At 37.9% G+C, this 18,898-nt stretch overlaps 1 protein-coding gene across 2 annotated transcripts in view; it reads right to left on the bottom strand.

Annotated features, from left to right (window-relative positions):
- The window catches only part of CRY1 (cryptochrome circadian regulator 1), a 104,511-nt gene that overhangs the window by 18,661 nt on the left and 66,952 nt on the right, over positions 1-18,898 (bottom strand). For both annotated transcript variants that reach the window (XM_058425410.1, XM_032168798.2), the window contains exon 2: positions 12,454-12,562. In XM_058425410.1, coding sequence (XP_058281393.1) covers positions 12,454-12,562 — 109 coding nt within the window. The remainder of the gene's footprint in view (positions 1-12,453; positions 12,563-18,898) is intronic.

The following is an 18,898-nucleotide window of genomic DNA, read 5'->3' as shown; positions in this document are numbered from 1 at the left end:
CTTAAATATGTGATATAACTCAAAATAAAGCCATCTAAGGGCTTGAAGTTTATTTATGGGAAGGTTTTTAATTATAAATTCAATTTCTTTAAGAGATATAGGGCTATTCAGGTTTTCTTTTTCTTCTTATGAGAGTTCTAGTAAGTTATACCTTTCAAGTAATTTTTTCATTTCATCTCAGATGTATAATTTATTGGCATTGTAGTGCTTACGATATTCTTTACTATGCTTTTAAAGTTTGGAGAATCTCTAGTGATGTCCTCTTTCTTATTCCTGATATAGGTAACTTGTATTTTCTTTCTTTTTTGTCTGAATCAGTATTGTTAAGAGTTTATCAATTTTATTAATGTTTTCAAAGAACCAGTTTTTGGCTTTGTTGACTAACAAGAGACAAAAATCACATCAGCAATTTGAACATGAAAAATTTACAAGGGCAACTCATTTTATTGTGCTTTGCTTTATTGCGCTTCTCAGATATTATACATTTTATAAATCAACGGCTAATGGTAACCCTGCACTAAGCAATTCTATTGGTGCCATTTTCCCAACAGCACGTGCTCACCTCGTGTCTCTGTGTCACATTTTATCAATTCTCACAGTATTTCAAACTTTTTCATTATTATATCTGTTATGATAACCTGTGATCTCTTTTTAACAGATGTGGTCTCACTGTATCACCCAGGCTGGTCTTGAAATCCTGGCCTCAAGTGATCCTCCCATTTCAGCCTCCTGAGTAGCTGGCACTACAGGTACCAGTCACTATACCCAGCTTTTATCAGCGATCTCTGATGCTACTATTGTAATTGTTTTGGGGTGCCATGAACTGCACCCATAAAAGAGGGTGAACTTAATTGATAAATATAGTGTGGTCTGTCTCCCCTACCCAGCCTTTCCGCCATCTCTCTCTCCCTCTCTCCCTCTCCTCAGGCCTCCTTATTCCCTGAGACAACAATATTGAAATTAGGCCAATTAGTAACCTTACAATGGTCTCTAAGTGTTCAAGTGAAACGAAGAGTCACACATCTCTCACTTTCAACCAAAAGCTAGAAATAAGCTTAGTGAGGAAGGCATGTTGAAAGCTGAGACAGGCCAGGCTGGGCACGGTGGCTGACGCCTGTAATCCCAGCACTTTGGGAGGCCAAGGCAGGCGGATCACGAGGTCAGGAGTTCCAGATCAGCCTGGCAACATAGTAAAACCCCGTCTCTACTAAAAAAACAAAAAAAACAAAAAAACAAAAAACAAAAAAACAAAACAAACCAAAAAACTGCGCATGGTGGTGTGTGCCTGTAATACCAGCTACTCGGGAGGCTGAGGCAGGAGAATCATTTGAACCCGGGAGGCGGAGGTTGCAGTGAGCTGAGATTGAGCCATTGCAGTCCAGCCTGGGCAACAGTGCAAGACCGTGTCTCGACAAAAAAAAAAAGAAAGCTGAGACAGGCCAAAAGCTAGGCCATTTGCACCAGTTAGCCAAGATGTCTACACAAAGGAAAAGTTCTTGAAGGAAATTAAAAGTGCTACTCCAATGAACACATGAATCATAAAAAAACAAAGCAGCCTTAATGGTGACATGGAGAAAACTTTAGGAGTCTGGATAGATCAGACCAGATACAATACTCCCTTAAAGCACAGTCCTAATCCAGAGAGAGGCCCTAACACTCTTTGATTCTGTGAAGGCTGAGAGAGGTGAGAAAGCTGCAGAAGGAAAGTTGGAAGCTGGCAGAGGTTGGTTCATAAGGTTTAAGCAAAGAAGCTGTCTCCATAACCTAAAAGTACAAAGTGAAGCAGCAAGTGCTGGGTGGAGAAGCTGTAGCAGGTTATCCAGATCTATCTAAGATAATGAATTAAGGTGGTTATACCAAACTACAGATTTTCAGTGTTGATGATGCAGCCTTCTATTGGAAGAAGATGTCATCTAGGACTTTCATAGCTAGACAGAAAAAGTCAATGCCAGGCCAGGCGCTGTGGCTCATGCCTGTAATCCCAGCACTTTGGGAAGCTGAGGCAGGCAGATGCTTGAGGTCAGGAGTTCGAGACCAGTCTGACCAACATGGTGAAACCCTGTCTCTACTAAAAATACAAAAATTAGCCGGGCATGGTGGTACATGCCTGCAGTCCAAGCTACTCAGGAGGCTGAGGCAGGAGAATCACTTGAGCCCAGGAGGCGAAAGCTGCAGTGAGCCAAGATCGTGCCACTGAACTGCAGCATGGGTGACTCCGTCTCAAAAATAAAAAAAGAAGAAAAAGTCAGTGCCTACCTTCAAAGCTTCAAAGGACAGGCTAACTTTCTTATGAGGGGTTAACAAAGCTGGTGACTTCAAGTTGAAGCCAGTTCTCATTGCCCATTCTAAAACTCCTAGGGCCCTTGAGAATTATGCTAAATCTACTCTGCGTGTGCTCTATAAATGGAACAAAGCCTGGATGACAGCACATGTGTTTACAACATGGTTTATAAATATTTTAAGCTCTCTGTTGAGACCTACTGCTCAGAAAGACTCCTTTAAAAATATCACTGCTCACAGACAACGCACTTGGTCATCCAAAAGTTCCAATGGAGATTTATTAGGGCGATTAACATTGTTTTCATTCCTACCAATGTAACATCAATTCTGCAGCCCATGGATCAAGGAGTAATTCTGACTTTCAAGTTTTATTAAGAAACACATTTTGTAAGGCTATAGCTGCCATAGACAGTGATTCTTTTGATGGGTCTGAGCAAAGTAAATTGAAAACCTTTGGAAAGGATTCCCAATTCTAGATGCCAATAAGAACATTTGTGATTCATGGGAGGAGGTTAAAATATCAACATTAACAGCAATTTGGAAGAAGCTGATTCCAGTCCTCATGGATGACTCTGAGGGGTTCAAGACTTCAGTGGAGGAAGGAACTACAAATGTGGTAGAAATAGCAATAGAACTAAAACTAGAAGTGGAGCCTGAGGATGTGACTGAATTACTGCAATCTCATGATAAAACTTGAATGGATGAGGAGCTGCTTTCTATGGATGAGCAAGAAAGTAGTTTCCTGAAATGGAATCTACTCCTGGTGAAGATGCTGTGAACATCATCAAAATGACAACAAAGGATTTAGGATATAACACAAATTTAGTTGATGAAGCAGTGCCAGGGTTTGAGGATTGACTCCAATTTTTAAAGTTGTACTGCGGGTAAAATGCTATCAAACAGCATTGCATGCTATAGAGAAATCTCTGGTGAAAGGAAGAGTCAACTGATGTGGCAAACTTCATTACTGTCTTAAAAAACTGCCATAGCCACAACCATCAGCAACCACTACCCTGATGAGCCAGTAGTCACCAGCACTGAGGCAAGAACCTCCACCAGCAAAAAAGATTATGACTTGCTGAAGGCTTAGATGATCACTAGCATTTTTTTAGCAATAAAATATCTTTAATTAAGGTGTGTATTTTTTTTTAGTCATAATGCTACTGCACACAGAAAAGACTACAGAATAGTATAAAGACAACTTTTATATATATGCACTGGAAAACAAAAAAATTGTGACTTGCTTTATTGTGATGTTTGCTTTATTGCAATATTTACTTTATTGTGGTGGTCTCGAACCAAACTTGTAACATCTCCCAAGTATGCCTGTATCAAGAATTGTAATTGTTAGCTACTAAAGGTGGTCAACAATGACAAGGAGTAAAACAGGAGATAAGGCTACACTTCAGTATGGTAGGTAGTAGCCACTAGGCCACGTGTGGCTTCTGGGCACTGAAATGTGACTAGCTGGCACTGAGATGAGCTGGAAGTATAAAATACACATAAAATTTCAAGAACTTCATATTTTTTAAAACTGCGTTTAAAATAAGCTATTTTAAAAGATAAAATAGCTTATTAATACTTTTATATAGAATATTTTAGATATACTGTGTTGAATAAATCATTAAAATTAATTTCACCTGTTTCTTTTTACTTTTTTAACGTGGCTATTAGAAAATTTTAAATTTAACATGACTTCTATTAGATGGTACTGCTCTAAGGTGTTCAAAAGTACCAATTGCAGAAAGCAGCTGCCACCTCCATGTGGAGGGAAAATAAACAAGGAATGAATAAAAAACTTAACAAAAGCTCCCTCCACCAAGCCACTGAGATTCACGGCTCATTGGATGGAGAGTGCTGCCACAGGAACACACAACCTTCCCTGTAAAGAAACTTACCAGAGGGCAATGACTAAAACTGTTTCATACCAATAACCTGCTGGTTGGCTGAGAAACTTCCTGGTAGGTATGGGCTAACTGGAGGTGATCTGTAGAAGCTGTCCACCAGGTGGCATAGGAACTTATCAGAGGGTATAAATAGGCTTACACAGAAATTCACCAGAGGGTGTATGTAGGCTGTGGCTGGTTCAGGAGGGCTGCTGAGGTGAATGCTACTGATCCTCCTGCATAGTCATCTGCTGGCCCAGGGAAAAAAAGCACAAGTATATCAAGAAGAAAAGCTTCTTCTCTCTTGCTGTGACCTTGCAGAGAACCACCAACAATATCTTTTGATAAAGCCTAATATCTAGCCAGCTGGCAAAGGAGAAATGTTTACAGTGTCCAGCTCCAGTATCACACAGTAGGGCAAGGAAGGGTGGGTTTGGCACTAAGAAATAATAAACTAATTAATGCATACTGATTTTCTTTATTGTTTTCTATTTAATTGATTCCCATTCCTCTTTATTTTTTGTTTTCTTTCTACTACTTACTATTGGTTTAATGTGTTCTTTTTCTATCTTTAAGGTAGAAACTTAGTTCTTGATTTTTCCTTTTCTAATATAATATTGAAAGCTATAATATTAATTTTCCTCTAAGCACTGCTTTAGCTGCATTCTGTAAATTTTGATATACAGTCCTCCCTTGGTATCTGCAGGAAATCTGTTCCAGGACCCCTTGTGGATACCAAAATTCACAAATGCTCAAGTCCATTATATAGAATGGTGTAGCATTAGGATACAACCTGGGTGTATCTGTATATATATTTTGTGTGGTTTTTTTTTGTTTCTATTTTTTTAGACAGAGTCACACTCTGTTGCACAGGCTGGAGTGCAGTGGTACAATCTCGGCTCACTGCAACCTCCGCCTCCTGGGTTCAAGTGTTTCTCCTGCCTCAGCCTCTCGAGTAGCTGGGATTACAGGTGTGCACCACCACTCCCAGCTAATTTTTGTATTTTTAGTAGAGACGGGGTTTCACCATGTTGGTCAGGCTGGTCTTGCACTCCCGACCTTGTGATCTGCCGGCCTCGGCCTCCCAAAGTGCTGGGATTACAGGCATGAGCCACCACGCCCAGCCTTTAGAGACTTTATTTTCTCAATTCTCTAACGGGTTCAAACAAAATAAGAGGGAAAAAAACCTCTATAATTTTGTGTCACATTCACTTTCATCTCATTGTTAATATCGGAAATAATGATCTATTGTGAGTTTTTATATCTTAACCAGAGATGGAAGTCCCTATCTACTTTTTTTTTTTTTGAGACAAGGTCTCACTCTGTTGCCCAGGCTGGAGTGCAGTGGCATGAATATAGCTCACTGCAGCATTAACCTCCTGAGTTCAAGTGATCCTCCCACCTCAGCCTCCTGAGTAGCTAGGACCACAGGCATGTGCCACCATACCCAGCTAATTTTTTTTTTTTTTTGGAGACGGAGTCTCGCTCTGTCACCCAGGCTGGAGTGCAGTGGCGCAATCTCGGCTCACTGCAAGCTCCGCCTCCCGGGTTCATGCCATTCTCCTGCCTCAGCCTCTCCGAGTAGCTGGGACTACAGGCGCCCGCCACCACGCCCGGCTAATTTTTTGTATTTTTAGTAGAGACGGGGTTTCACCATGGTCTCGATCTCCTGACCTCGTGATTCACCCGCCTCGGCCTCCCAAAGTGCTGGGATTACAAGCGTGAGCCACCGCGCCCAGCCACCCAGCTAATTTTTAAAAATTTTTGTAGAGATGGGGTCTCAGCATGTTGTCCAGGCTTATCTACTCATTAGAGCAGGTTTTGATTTTAAGCAACATGTAGTTACCTTTGAATTTCAATACCTGGATTTAACAGTAAGACTGCAAATGACACCAACATATTTTCATTTAAGTAAGTGAATATTCACTTTGCAATTTGTTTTGAGAGAGGGTCTTGCTCTGTCGTCCAGGCTGGAGTAGAGTCGCATGACCTCGGCTCACTGCAGTCTCCAACCTTCCAGGCTAAAGTGATCCTCCTACCTCAGCCACTGGAGTAGCTGGGACTACAGGTGTATGCTACCATGCCCAGCTAATTTTTAAAATTTTCTGTAGAGACAGAGTCTCACTATGTTGCCCAGGCTGGTTTCAAACTCCTGGGCTCAAGCACTTGGCAATTTTAAGCACTAAGATTTGTATCTATTTTTGTGTATCACAATTACTTGTTAATCAGAAAGGATAACATGAACAACTAAATGAATATAAAGTTCTTGGCTGGGCGTGGTGGCTCACGCCTGTAATCCCAGCACTTTGGGAGGCAAAGGCAGGTAGACTTAAGGTCTGGAGTTCGAGACCAGCCTGGTCAATATGGTGAAACCTCATCTCAACTAAAAATACAAAAATTAGCTGGGCATGGTGGCGCACTCCTGTAGTCCCAGCTACTCGGGAGGCTGAGGCACGAGAATCACTTGAACCCAGGAGGTGGAGGTTGCAGTGAGCTGAGATCGTGCCACTGCACTCTAGCCTGGGTGACAAAATGAGACTTGGTCTCAAAAAACAAAAACAAAACAAAACAAAAGAAAGAAATAGCACTCCTGAACAATTAAAAAAAAAAGTTCTTAAGTCATAATTAATATACTGTGAAAATAGGCAATGTAAAATTTGATAGTAAAACTAAAAGTTGTAAATCACATATGTGCTAGGAGAAAGCATTTATTTTTAAATTGACAGTAAATGAAACAGTATAATTGCATAAAAATGTAAAGCTACCTCACAAAATAATCCAAATACAAAGAAGGCAAAACTCTAAAAGTTTCCATCCATCCATCCATCATCTTTTCCTTCTGTTTCGTAACTCTAGTCTTAGGGTCTAAACTACTATTTATATACTGAAGAGTCCTAAATTTAGTCCAGACTTCTCCCTGAGCATGAGACTTGAATGCCTTCTCAACATGTACACTAAGATGCCTAAAAGGTATCCCAAACTAAAAATTTATAAAATGAACTTCTTATTTTTTCCTTAAACTTGTTCCTCCATAGTCTTTGTTACTCCATTAAATGGGAATCCATCCTGCCATTAGTCCAGGCTAAAAACCTAGAGTCATCCTTGACTCTCATATATCACATACAGGCAAACCTTACAGCCTCCATTTAAAATATATATCCAAAACCCTACCACTTCTCAACACCTCTACAGCTACCCTGGTCCTGGTCATCATCATCTTATTCCTAAATAACTGCCATTGCTTCCTAACTGATCTTTCTGCTTCTGCCTCTACAATATTTCCAATCCCCTGTGTATTCTCCACAAACAGCCAGAGAAATTCTTTTAAATCATGAGTTAAATCATGTCACTCTTCTACTCAAAACTCTCCAATGGCATCCATTTCACTCTGAGTAAAGGCTATGATCTGGCTTCCAGCCACCTCTCTGACGCCATTTCTTCTTTTCACTCACTGTGCTCTAGACACTGGCCTTCTTCTTGTTCCCTAAACAAATCATGCACATGTCTGCTTCAAGGCCTTTGTTAACCACTGTCTCCTCTCCCTTCCATGCTCCTTCCCCATGTTGCAGTTAGCTTAGTGGAATTATTAATTCTCAAAATTCTGTCAGGTAACTGGATGGTTCTTTTATTGGTTTCACTTGGATCTGCTCATGAGGCTGCAATTCACTGGCAGCTTGGCTGGGGCTGGAGTGCCTAAGATAGTCAAACTCACACATCTCAGACTTTGGTGTTGGCTGTTGTTTGGTCCACTATCTATATGTGACCTCCCAAAGTTAGATATTCTACCCCAGGCTTTCTTACATGATAGAAGGAGCATCCTAAGAGGGGAAAAGTAGAAGTTGAAAGGTCACTTAAGGCCTAGGATTTGGAATTCACAATGTCTTCTTTGATACTTGTTTAAAAACAAGTTATAAGGGCAAGTTAGATTCAATGGGGTGGGGAAATAAACTCTACCTTTTGACGGAAAGAGCTGCAAAATATTGTGGATATGATATACCACAACCCAGATGCATGGCTCACTCCTTTCATATGTTTGCTCAAATGTCACCTTATCAGCGAGGCCTTCTATGATTCCATATAAAGTAACTTTCCCTCACCTTGACATTTACTATCCCACATTTTACTCTTCTTTACAGCACATATCACCACCTGACATTGCATGTTTACTTATTTGTTTACTATCTGTCTCCTTCCACTACAGTGTAAGCACCATGAAGATAGAAATTTTTTGTTTGTTTCACTACTGTATCTCCAGTACCTCAAGACACAGCCTTGTATATAGCAGGCACTCAATCAGTATCTGTTGAATACATTCTATCAAGCATGTGTCATGAATTAATAAAGCAAGATCCAAAGTAACTTAAAAAAGCATAATATAAATTTTACTGTTGAAAAATGGTGGCTTCATATGTTCTTTTATTCTGTGATTTTTAACAAAACATTTTATAATGCTTCAGGGTGGCCATCTATAGACTTTAGCCATGTGTCTCTGTTTCTTAGATATAATGAGGCTTGGCACAGTGGCTCATGCCTGTTATCCCAGCACTTTGGGAGGCCAAGGTGGGTGGAGACTCCTGGATCCTGAAGCCAGGAGTTTGAGACCAGCCTGGCCAACTGGTGAAACTCTTTCTTTGCTAAAAATACAAAAATTAGCAAGGTGTGGTAGTGCATGCCCGTATCTCAGCTACTTGGGTGGCTGAGGCACAAGAATGGCTTGAGCCTGGAAGGCAAAGGTTGCAGTGAGCCAAGACAGCACTACTGCACTCCAGCCTGGGCAACAGAGCAAGACTCTCTCAAAAAAAGAAATAATTAAAAAAAGAAATAAGATACAATGAGAATGTTTTAAAAAAATCTAGATATTAATTATGCACCTAGTCTCTAAAACCAATAATTTAAATTCCTTATTAAAAGTTTCTGCAGGGCCTAGGAAAAGCCATCCTGTTAGCCTGTATTAAGTCAGAGTTCAACTTAGAAAAAAAGCTAAGTAAAAAACGCCAGAAAAAATGACAATAGTTTATTAGATACATATGTGTTTACCTATATGTGTATAAAAATGTTCTGACCCATTCCTGAATCTACTCCTTATAAACAGAATAAGTTGAGTGAATGACACAGAAGAAAGATACATACTAGGGGAGATATCAGTACTGGAGCCACTGACACAACTATCCCAATTAACTAAGGGTACTGTTACCAGGTCTAAACCAGTCTTACCTCCAATGTGGAAAACCAGATTAATTACCTATTAAAAATCCTCACTACTTGCTGTACTAGAACCAAAAGACCTGAGACACCAATTAAGTGACTCAGCTAGTTAATGACAGAAGAATCTTCTCCCTCAGAGAAACTGTGGTTGTGATGGTTAGGGTGAAGGTGGGGGACAATATACTTTTAATTGTATATCCTTTTAGCCTTTTTTTTTTTTTTTTTTTAAACACATGCATGTTGAACCTATAAGCAAAAAGTAAAAATCAAAACATTAATTCAATAAAAAAGGAATTAATTCCCTCTATGGCTCTAGATATGGTCAATAAATCTAAAAGGAAGTTTTCATAAATGGTATTTTATACAGACTACTATATGTAGCTAAAGAAAAAATCAGAATAAAATAATAAGTAATATATGTATATGTATGTGTTCATGTATTTGTATATTATGGCCCATGTGGAAACCCATTCCTCTCCGCCAAATTGATAAGATAGGACATCATTTAACTATAGAAGATAGTTTGGCCCAATAATGTGCTATTTTAGGCAGAAGAAATCTCAAACAAAGAACACAAAACACTTGCTGGTTTGAAAAATGTTGGTTCAAAAACAAGTAAATAAGAATTTTGTTATTTTAAAGCAACTAGGGCTAGGTGCTATGGCTTATGCCTGTAATCCCAGTGCTTTGGGAGGTTGAAGGAGGATTGCCTGAGGCTAGAAGATTGAGACTAGCCTGAGCAACATAGCAAGACTACCAAAAAAAAAAAAAAATAGCTGAGTATGGTGGTATACAACTGCAGTCTTAGCTACTCAATCCTGTAGTCCTAGGATCACTTGAGCCTAGGAGTTTGAGGCTGCAATGAGCTACGATGGCACCACTGCACTATACAGGCAGGGCAACAGAGCGAAACCCTGTCTCCCCAGCCCCAAACAAAAAAAAGGCAACTCCACTTAGGATTCATTTAATTTATATCAAACAGATTTAGAGATAGGGTTGAAACAATTATCAACACACACTCTTATACTCATGAGTTGCTGATAAATTATTATTATTGCTTCTGATATGCTTTCTTGTTAGAACTCTCCCAAATACCTAGGTTAAATTCTAACTGGATGTATTACAGTTGTGAACACTCTTTATTGAATGTAAACTTTCACTAACATTAAATGTGTCTCTCATACAAGCAAAAAAAAAAAAAAAAAAGGCTAAGTAATGTTTATTTGATTCCCAGCACTGGGGATTGATCTTCTCATTCACAGAAAGGAGCTGTTCTCTTCTACATTAAAAAATACAAACAGAAACACTGCTATTTCAAAAATTTGATGAATCAAATGATTCAAGAAGAAGCAGATATACATTTATAAAGTCTAATAGTAGTTGATATGGTTTGGGATCTACGTCCTCACCCAAATCTCAAGTTGAATTACAATCCCCAATGTTGGAAGTGGGGCCTGGTGGGAGGTGATTGGATCATGGGGGCAGATTTCCCCGCTTGGTGCTCTGATAGTGAGTGAGTGCTTGCAAGATCTGTTTTGTTTTTTTTTTTTTTTTAAAGTGTGGCACCTCCCCTCTCCTTCTCTCTTCCTCCTGCTCTGGCCATCTGAAGTTCTTACCTCCCCTTTCCCTTCCCCTTCCACCATGATTGTAAGTTTCCTGAGGCCTTCCCAGAAGCCACTATGCTTCCTGCACAGCCTGCAGAACCGTGAGCCAATTAAATCTCTTTTCTTTATAAATTATACAGTCTCAGATATTTCTTTGCAGCAATGCAAGAATGGACTAATACAGTAATAAATAGGAAGGGATGAATATAAAAAGGGCAATGAGGAAACTCAGTTTCTGGTCTGGGCATTTCCATGAGCTAGTTGTATGATCTTGGGCAACTCATTTACTCTCTAGGCCTAATTTTTTCATTTGAAAAAACGGGAAGAGATAAGAGTAGGTATCTTAAACACTTTTAAAGATTTTTAAGATCCTACTCAGTTTTTTAAAAAGCACTACAGTGCCGGGCACGGTGGCTCACACCTGTAATCCCAGCACTTTGGGAGGTCGAGGCAGGCGGATCACCTGAGGTCAGGAGTTCGAGACCAGCCTGACCAACATGGTGAAACCCTGTCTCTACTAAAAGTACAAAATTAGCCAGGCATGGTGGCGTGCGCCAGTAATCCCAGCTACTCAGGAAGCTGAGGCAGAAGAATCACTTGAACCCTGGAGGCAGAGGTTGCAGTGAGCTGAGATTGCACCATTGCACTCTAGCCTGGGCGACGAGAGCGAGACTCCATCTCAAAAAAAGAAAAAAAAAGCACTACAAATTCTGTATTATTGGTAAAATGTCCATTGTTACAACCCTTTGACCCAGAAAGTCTTCTAAGAATTATCCCATAAATGTACTGGCCCATGTGAGCAAAGATTCGTAAATGTGGATAAGTAAGTTCACTGGCATTTATATTAGCAAAAGGCCTACAGAGAAAATAATTAAACGTTCAGTAGAAAGCTAGTTTAAAAAATTACAGCCATCTACAAAATGGAATACTATGAAGTCATCTCAAAGACCGAGGAAATGATACGGAACAACTTCCAAAAGATATGGTTATGTGAACAAAGCATGGCAGAACAACGCACCATTGTGTGTATAGTGTGTCATTTTAACTTTTAACAAAGGGGATAGTAACACAGACACACACACGGATATGTGTGTGTGTGTGTATATATATATATATATATATATATATATATATATATATATACACACAAAAAAAATTCTTGTTTATCCAAAGAATATTTCTAATTGGATAAACAAATTGGAATTGGATACATAAGAAACTGGTAGTAGTTGTTGCTTCTGGAAGGGGAACTAGCAGTTTAAGGTAGAAGAAAGATTGAACTTTTCATTGTAAACTATTTTCTCACTGTCTGATTTTTACCATGTATAGCTTTTTCATTAAATAAAGAAAAAACCACAAAATTTTTACCTGAAAATACTTATATTTTCTACATTTTCAATTAGCCAAAAAACTTTATTTACCAAATATGTAACATTATCTGAGAAAAGATTGTTTTATGCAAATATTTTTCAAATTACCTTGAAAAGCCTGGGAAACACATCTGCTGGTTGTCCACGAATCACAAACAGACGGGAGTTTAATTTTCGTAGATTGGCATCAAGATCCTCAAGACACTGAAGCAGAAATCTAGAGAGAAGAAAGTATTATTTAAATTATTAAAAATATATATTTAGAAGACATAAATTATTACAAAGTCATATTATTCTAAAAGTTGAAATGCCAACCTATCATCTTATTACCTCCTATTGATATATAAAGTACTTTTTCCAAAAACCATACTAATATATATTTTTTAATTATAGAACAAATTACCTAGTATTTTAATAAAATACTGAATAAAATCACTAATTTTCAGTAAATAAAAGTGACTACTAGCAAAAATTTAATTTGTGAACATAAAACATATAAAGAAGTATCAAAGCAATTAAATTGGTTTCATTGTTTAAACTTTATGAATATTTTCTATATGAAAATGGCTTTTCATATAGAAATGAAAACTTGAAAAATCTAGAATATCTTCTGCTGGGGGGAAAAAACTGGAAACATCCTATGTAATGAATAAGCAAGTGAATAATTTAAGAATGTCATGGTAAAAAGGAATCTGAGGGGACAAAAAAAAAGAATATGAGTACTTTTTTGTAATATTGTAATCATTTAAGAGACTGAAATCATAATGCCCATTTTCAAGTTTTTAATTTATTTAAAAAAGAAACTAATAAGTAGATGCCAAATTATGTGGTTATTAATTCCCTGAGTGTAGAAAATGCCAGATTAACTTCTAAAAAAAAAGAAAAGGTTTCATGGAGTTGGGGTGGAGATTATAGACTTTTTCAATGAAATAAATAGTAATAAGGCTTACACATGACAGATATCTAGGAAAATTCTGGGGCAGTGCCATAAGACTGCTTACCGTGCATCTTCTGTTGCGAAGAAACGGAACATTCCCAAGAGCAAATTTAAAAGAGATATCACCCATGGAAGGCCCAATCTTATTATTTGACTCATGTTAAGTTTCATCTAGATTCTGTTCTTTTCAGCTGGACGTATCTTATTTCCTATTTTGCTTCTTTTATGTTTTTGATCTTAAGGTTAAGTATTTGTCTGACTTTTCCACAGGCCACATGGTCTTTCAGAATAGCGATTATGTCTTACTTGCGAAGAGCAGTGATTAAGAAGCAGGGAAATGCATATTCTAGAAGTATACTATCTAATATGGTAACCAAAAGGCACATCGAGCCATTTAAATTTGTTAGTTAAATTTAAAAATCAGTTCCTTAGTCACACTTGCCACATTTCAAGTCCTCAACAGCCACGTGTATAGCTGGTGGCTACCGTACTGAACAGTATAGCTACAAAACATTTCCATCATTGCAGAAAGCTCTACTGGACAGATTGTTCTAAAAAGTTGCTTGGTCTAGATCATTTTGTTCTCTTTACCCATTCCAATACCATCATTTCACCAAATAAGTCTTTGTTGATTTTTTACAACTGTAGTTATTAGTGACATAAGTACACTAGTCAGGTCTGACACTTCTACCTCTTTAGGAGCACCATCTGTACAGCTTGAAGAGTCACGGTGCTATATTTTTATGCGGATGTTACAGACGTCCCACCATTTCACCTTAGGAAGTCTCATGGGTTTCCAAGTAGGAAGCAAACCTTTCTATCCCCACATTTATATTTTATCACATCCCTTTTCTGCCTTGATTTGGAGTCACCTCCCTAACACCTGATCCCCACCCTAACCCACCACTACCAATGTACAAATATTTCAGAGGAGAAGACTGTTGTTGTTAGATGGATAGTGATATAAAAGCATCGGAGTTTAACAAAATTTTCTCCAACTATGAATAATTTATCATGTCTGGTGACAAATGTTTATCGGGAAGCATCTAATTTTATGTATTTGCTTGGCAAGAAGAGCTACTAGACAGAACAAAGATCAAAGAGTTTTTACAACACAGATCAAAAATTAAGAAGTTGAAAGAACTAGCAATTTTAAGTTTTTTTAAATTGAAACAGTACAAAACTTAAATGTCCTGGAGGGGTAATCTAAGGCAATAATAATCCCCTAATCTCTGTTGTACCATTAGTTTCAAAACCTTCCCTACCAGAAGTGAGGAAGAACTGAGAACAGCAAGAGTTCTCCATATTCAACTTTTTGGTCAAAACAATTCTATGTGGTACAAGAGTTCAATGACAGTAAGATGGGAAAAGAAATAAACCAAAAGGACATGATTAATTCATAAAATGAAGAATTAAGTATGGATTAGTTAATAATCTTTCCCTTTCTTAATAGGCTGAATAAGCATTCTGAATGCTTTTAATAAACATTCTTTTTTTTTTGGAGACAGGATTGTGCTCTGTTGCTAAGGATGGAATGCAGTGGTGTAATCATGGCTCACTGCAGCCTTGACTTCTCCCACCTAAGCCTCTAGAGTGACTGGGACCACAGGCATATGCCACCATGCCCAGCTGATTTTTGTAGTTTTTGTAGAGGTGGGGTCTCCCCACGTTGCCCAGGCTGGTCTCGAACTCCTGGCCTCAAGTCATCCTCCCACCTCAGCCTCCCAAAGTGCTGGGATTATAGGCATGAACCATCACAGGCCTGGCCTTAATAAACATTATATGAACCAAACAAATGCACAGAATGATATGGACTAAAGTAATGTGTTACAATAGAAAAAGTTTTGAAACCTAAGAATTTATTTTGTTTTGGTACTTCATGAAACAAAGGACTAAAAGCTGTATTTAAGTATGGTGTTCTTCTTCCACAGATATAATTTACATCTCTCATTTCACATAAAAGTTGCACAGATTTAAAAAATAGAAGCACTTAAAAAATTGGCCAGGCACGGTGGCTCACGCCTGTAATCCTAGCACTTTGGGAGGCCAAGGCAGGCGGATCGCGAGGTCAGGAGATTGAGACCATCCTGGCTAATACAGTGAAACCCCGTCTCTACTAAAAACACAAAAAATTAGCCGGGCGTGGTGGCAGGCGCCTGTAGTCCCAGCTACTTGGGAGGCTGAGGCAGAGAATGGCGTGAATCTGGGAGGTGGAGCTTGCAGTGAGCTGAGATTGTGCCACTGCACTCCAGCCTGGGTGACAGAGCAAGACTCTGTCTCAAAAAAAAAAAAAAAAAAAAAATACTAATAATAATATAGGTACTTTGTAATAAAATATTTTAAGTAGAAAAGATCCAAGAAGAAAAGCAAAAGGGAAGGCTAAAGTAGAACACACTATGATGCTGTTCTTTGTTATAAGGCTTTTAAAACGATTTGCATATATTACTTTGATAAAATAAAATTTACATTGCATATATCTACTTTTGTTTATATGTGCATAACTGGAAAAATACTTACCAAGCTATTAATCATATCTCCCCCTTAGGGAGTGGGGGTTTGAGATAGGGGTGAGAAACAGAGAAACACATTTTTTTTAACTTCATAAAAAAGTTTAAAATTGATAATTAGCATACATTCCTTCAAAGCAGAAGAAAAACGAGATACACTACATATGTATCTGGTTTAATACATGGTGAACATCTTTTTGAGGCAATGGACATACTTCTACAGCATCAATTTTCATAATTTCATAGTACTTCATTGCACAGATGTCCTATAATTTAACAAGTCTATCAACAAATTACTATCCTTAAATCAATCCTGAAAAGTCCTATCTAGTCTCCTCATCTGTAAAATTGGGTCAGTAATCAGACCTGTCTCATAGCATTGTTCGTGAGAATTAAATAAATTAACATATGCGAAGCTCTTAGAATAGTGCCTGCCCATAGTAAGTACAATTATATGTTATCTATTACTTTTTAGTGTTCTCCTTCCTTTCCACTTCTGTTTTTGCTACAATAATTCTAGTTCATATTATCTCTTGCTTGTATTTACTGCAATGCCTTAAAATAGATCTGCCTACTAACAATCTCTCTCCATTCTAATTCATTTTATATGCAATTCCAAATCTTCATGAGGCACATCTTCCTATACAAAGGTTTTCAATGACTCATTCCCTGAACAATACACAACAAATCATTTTGCTTGGCTACTAACCTAGGACACAACAAATCATTTTGCTTGGCTACTAACCTAGGGTTCTAGGTTGATTTTCTACCTCACACTCCTTTCTCTCACACCAAACCAAACTTCTCTTTCAGCACACATTCAATCTCCTGGAATGTGCTCCAGGCCCTTTCCTTGGCTTGGAATACCTTTCCCAATTCCCATCCCTTTAAGTCCATATCCCACTAACCTTAAATCTTCCAGCTTAAAGCCACTTCTACATCTTCTGAACTTCTGAGGTACATTATGTCCTTCAGAGGATGAAAAAATTTTACCTCATATTATACATATTATATATCTATAAAATAAAACCTCCTCCTGATGGACTTCAAATTAAGTCAGTCTCTCCCCATCTCTCTCTTTCTGAGACAGGGTCTTGTTCTGTCGCCCAGGCTGGAGTGCAGTGGCACGATCTCAGCTCACTGCAGCCTCCACCTCCCAGTTTCAGGCAATTCTTGTGCCTCAACCTCCCAAGTAGCAGGGATTACAGGAGTGTGCTACCACACCTGTCTAATTATTTTTGTGTTTTTAGTAGAGACAGGGTTTCACCATGTTGGCCAGGCTGGTCTTGAACACCCGACCTCAAGTGATCCACCTGCCTCAGCCTCCCCAAGTGCTGGGATTACAGGCATGAGCCATCAGGCCTGGCCCTAACTACAGTTTTCTTAATCTATATTTTGGTTTCTATATTTGGCAAACAAATCTCATTATGTGCCTTGTATAATTTATTGAAAAGATTAGAAACAGGATTAAATGACCTAGTAGGGATGTCTTGTATAACTGTTGAAAGGATTAGGAGCCTCATAAAATCACCTAGTAGAGTCTCTAGCACATGGTAGATATGTATCAAACAGAAGTTGCTATTTTCCCTTGAGAATAATTCCTGTTTTTTTTTTTTTTTTTTTTTTTAAAGAAAACACCCCATGCATTGCTATATGTAAATACTTGGGCATGACAAAAGAAAACATGAATTAGTTGGATGCCTACACATGTATACAGAATTACTTTGAATTCATAACTTCATCTGAATGTGACTTTGAACTACAATTTGAAGGAAACTTTTCCCAGTAGCAAGGTCAATGTGACTATGAATATTATAAAACACGGTACAATGCAATTAAGACTCAACTAATCTCTAAGCATATAATTTTTCCTTGATAATACCTCCAACAGCCCAGGTTCAAAGTATCAACTCAGTGATGGGTGTGATTTCTTTTTAATGCTGAATGAATAATGTTACTTCAAAACTATACAAAATCTAATGCTCAATCCTTTACCCTTAACTGGGAAAAGGATTAGATCTGTTAGAGTTCAGATTCAGTGTGTTCCAAAGAACACACTAAGTTCAACTTTAATGTAATAGAAATGCATGTGCTCTGGGACACTCAATATTGAATGAAATGATTTATTTTTAATATATTCCACTGAAAATACATATGATATCATCTTAACAGGAACATACTTTCAGACCTTCTCCAATTTGGCATATATATTATTTTCTTGAACTACACCCATTTGACGGCTCAGTTAATACTGCTATTAACTACATACAACAGGTTGCTTTTTAAACAGGCCAAATTATAGTAAAACTCACTACATCCCTTCATATAACTGTGCTGCCTACATAGAAGCACAGTCCTCATATTATTTAATTACAATATTGAACGCACCACTTTAAAATAAATTGAAGAGGTATTAGGTGACAAAATATATTTCTTCACTTTAAACATTTTAAGGATTTTTTTCTTCCAGAGATCACTATCTATTGCTATTATTTTAAAAATTACATGCAGTAAGCTTCCTTATATCACTTCCAAAAGATGACTTCAACATGAATCAACAGAAATATTTTCCTAAAGTAGGTCATTGCTATAGCAACCAGTGGACGGTTTAGTATACTCCGTCACAATGACCTACTTTCCAGTCTGTGCTAGAACAGCTTTATATAACTAGAATTTCTAGTTCTGTCTATGAAATAGTCCAAAAAAGGCAATGGTAAGATACAACATAATCCTATTGCTGCTGAACACAAGGCATTAAGAACATGTATCACGCCAGAATAAAGCCATGTGGTTCTGTATGCTAGTTTGTAAAATATATCTTACACACTCAGCAATAAAAACTACACTTACGATATCTAAACAAGAACAACTCATTGCTGACCCCAAAGAACTGATTCAAAGAATATAAACTAAAATCACTAAAACTACAAGGAGAATAACTTTATTATCCACATAAAACAAGAGTTAAATGTAGAAAAAAATTAAAGTTCTGTATACACCATCATAAAGAAAAAAATGGAGATTCTCAGTCATTAACCAAAGTCTGTTACATTTTATTAGAGATTTAAAAAATATAACAATTTGGCCGGGCGCGGTGGCTCACGTCTGT

Source organism: Hylobates moloch, unplaced genomic scaffold (genome assembly GCF_009828535.3).
Source record: "Hylobates moloch isolate HMO894 unplaced genomic scaffold, HMol_V3 SCAFFOLD_12, whole genome shotgun sequence".
In the NCBI taxonomy this organism is placed as follows: domain Eukaryota; kingdom Metazoa; phylum Chordata; class Mammalia; order Primates; family Hylobatidae; genus Hylobates; species Hylobates moloch.
Note: the sequence above shows the minus strand (reverse complement) of the source record. Positions and strands in the feature narration are given on the sequence as shown.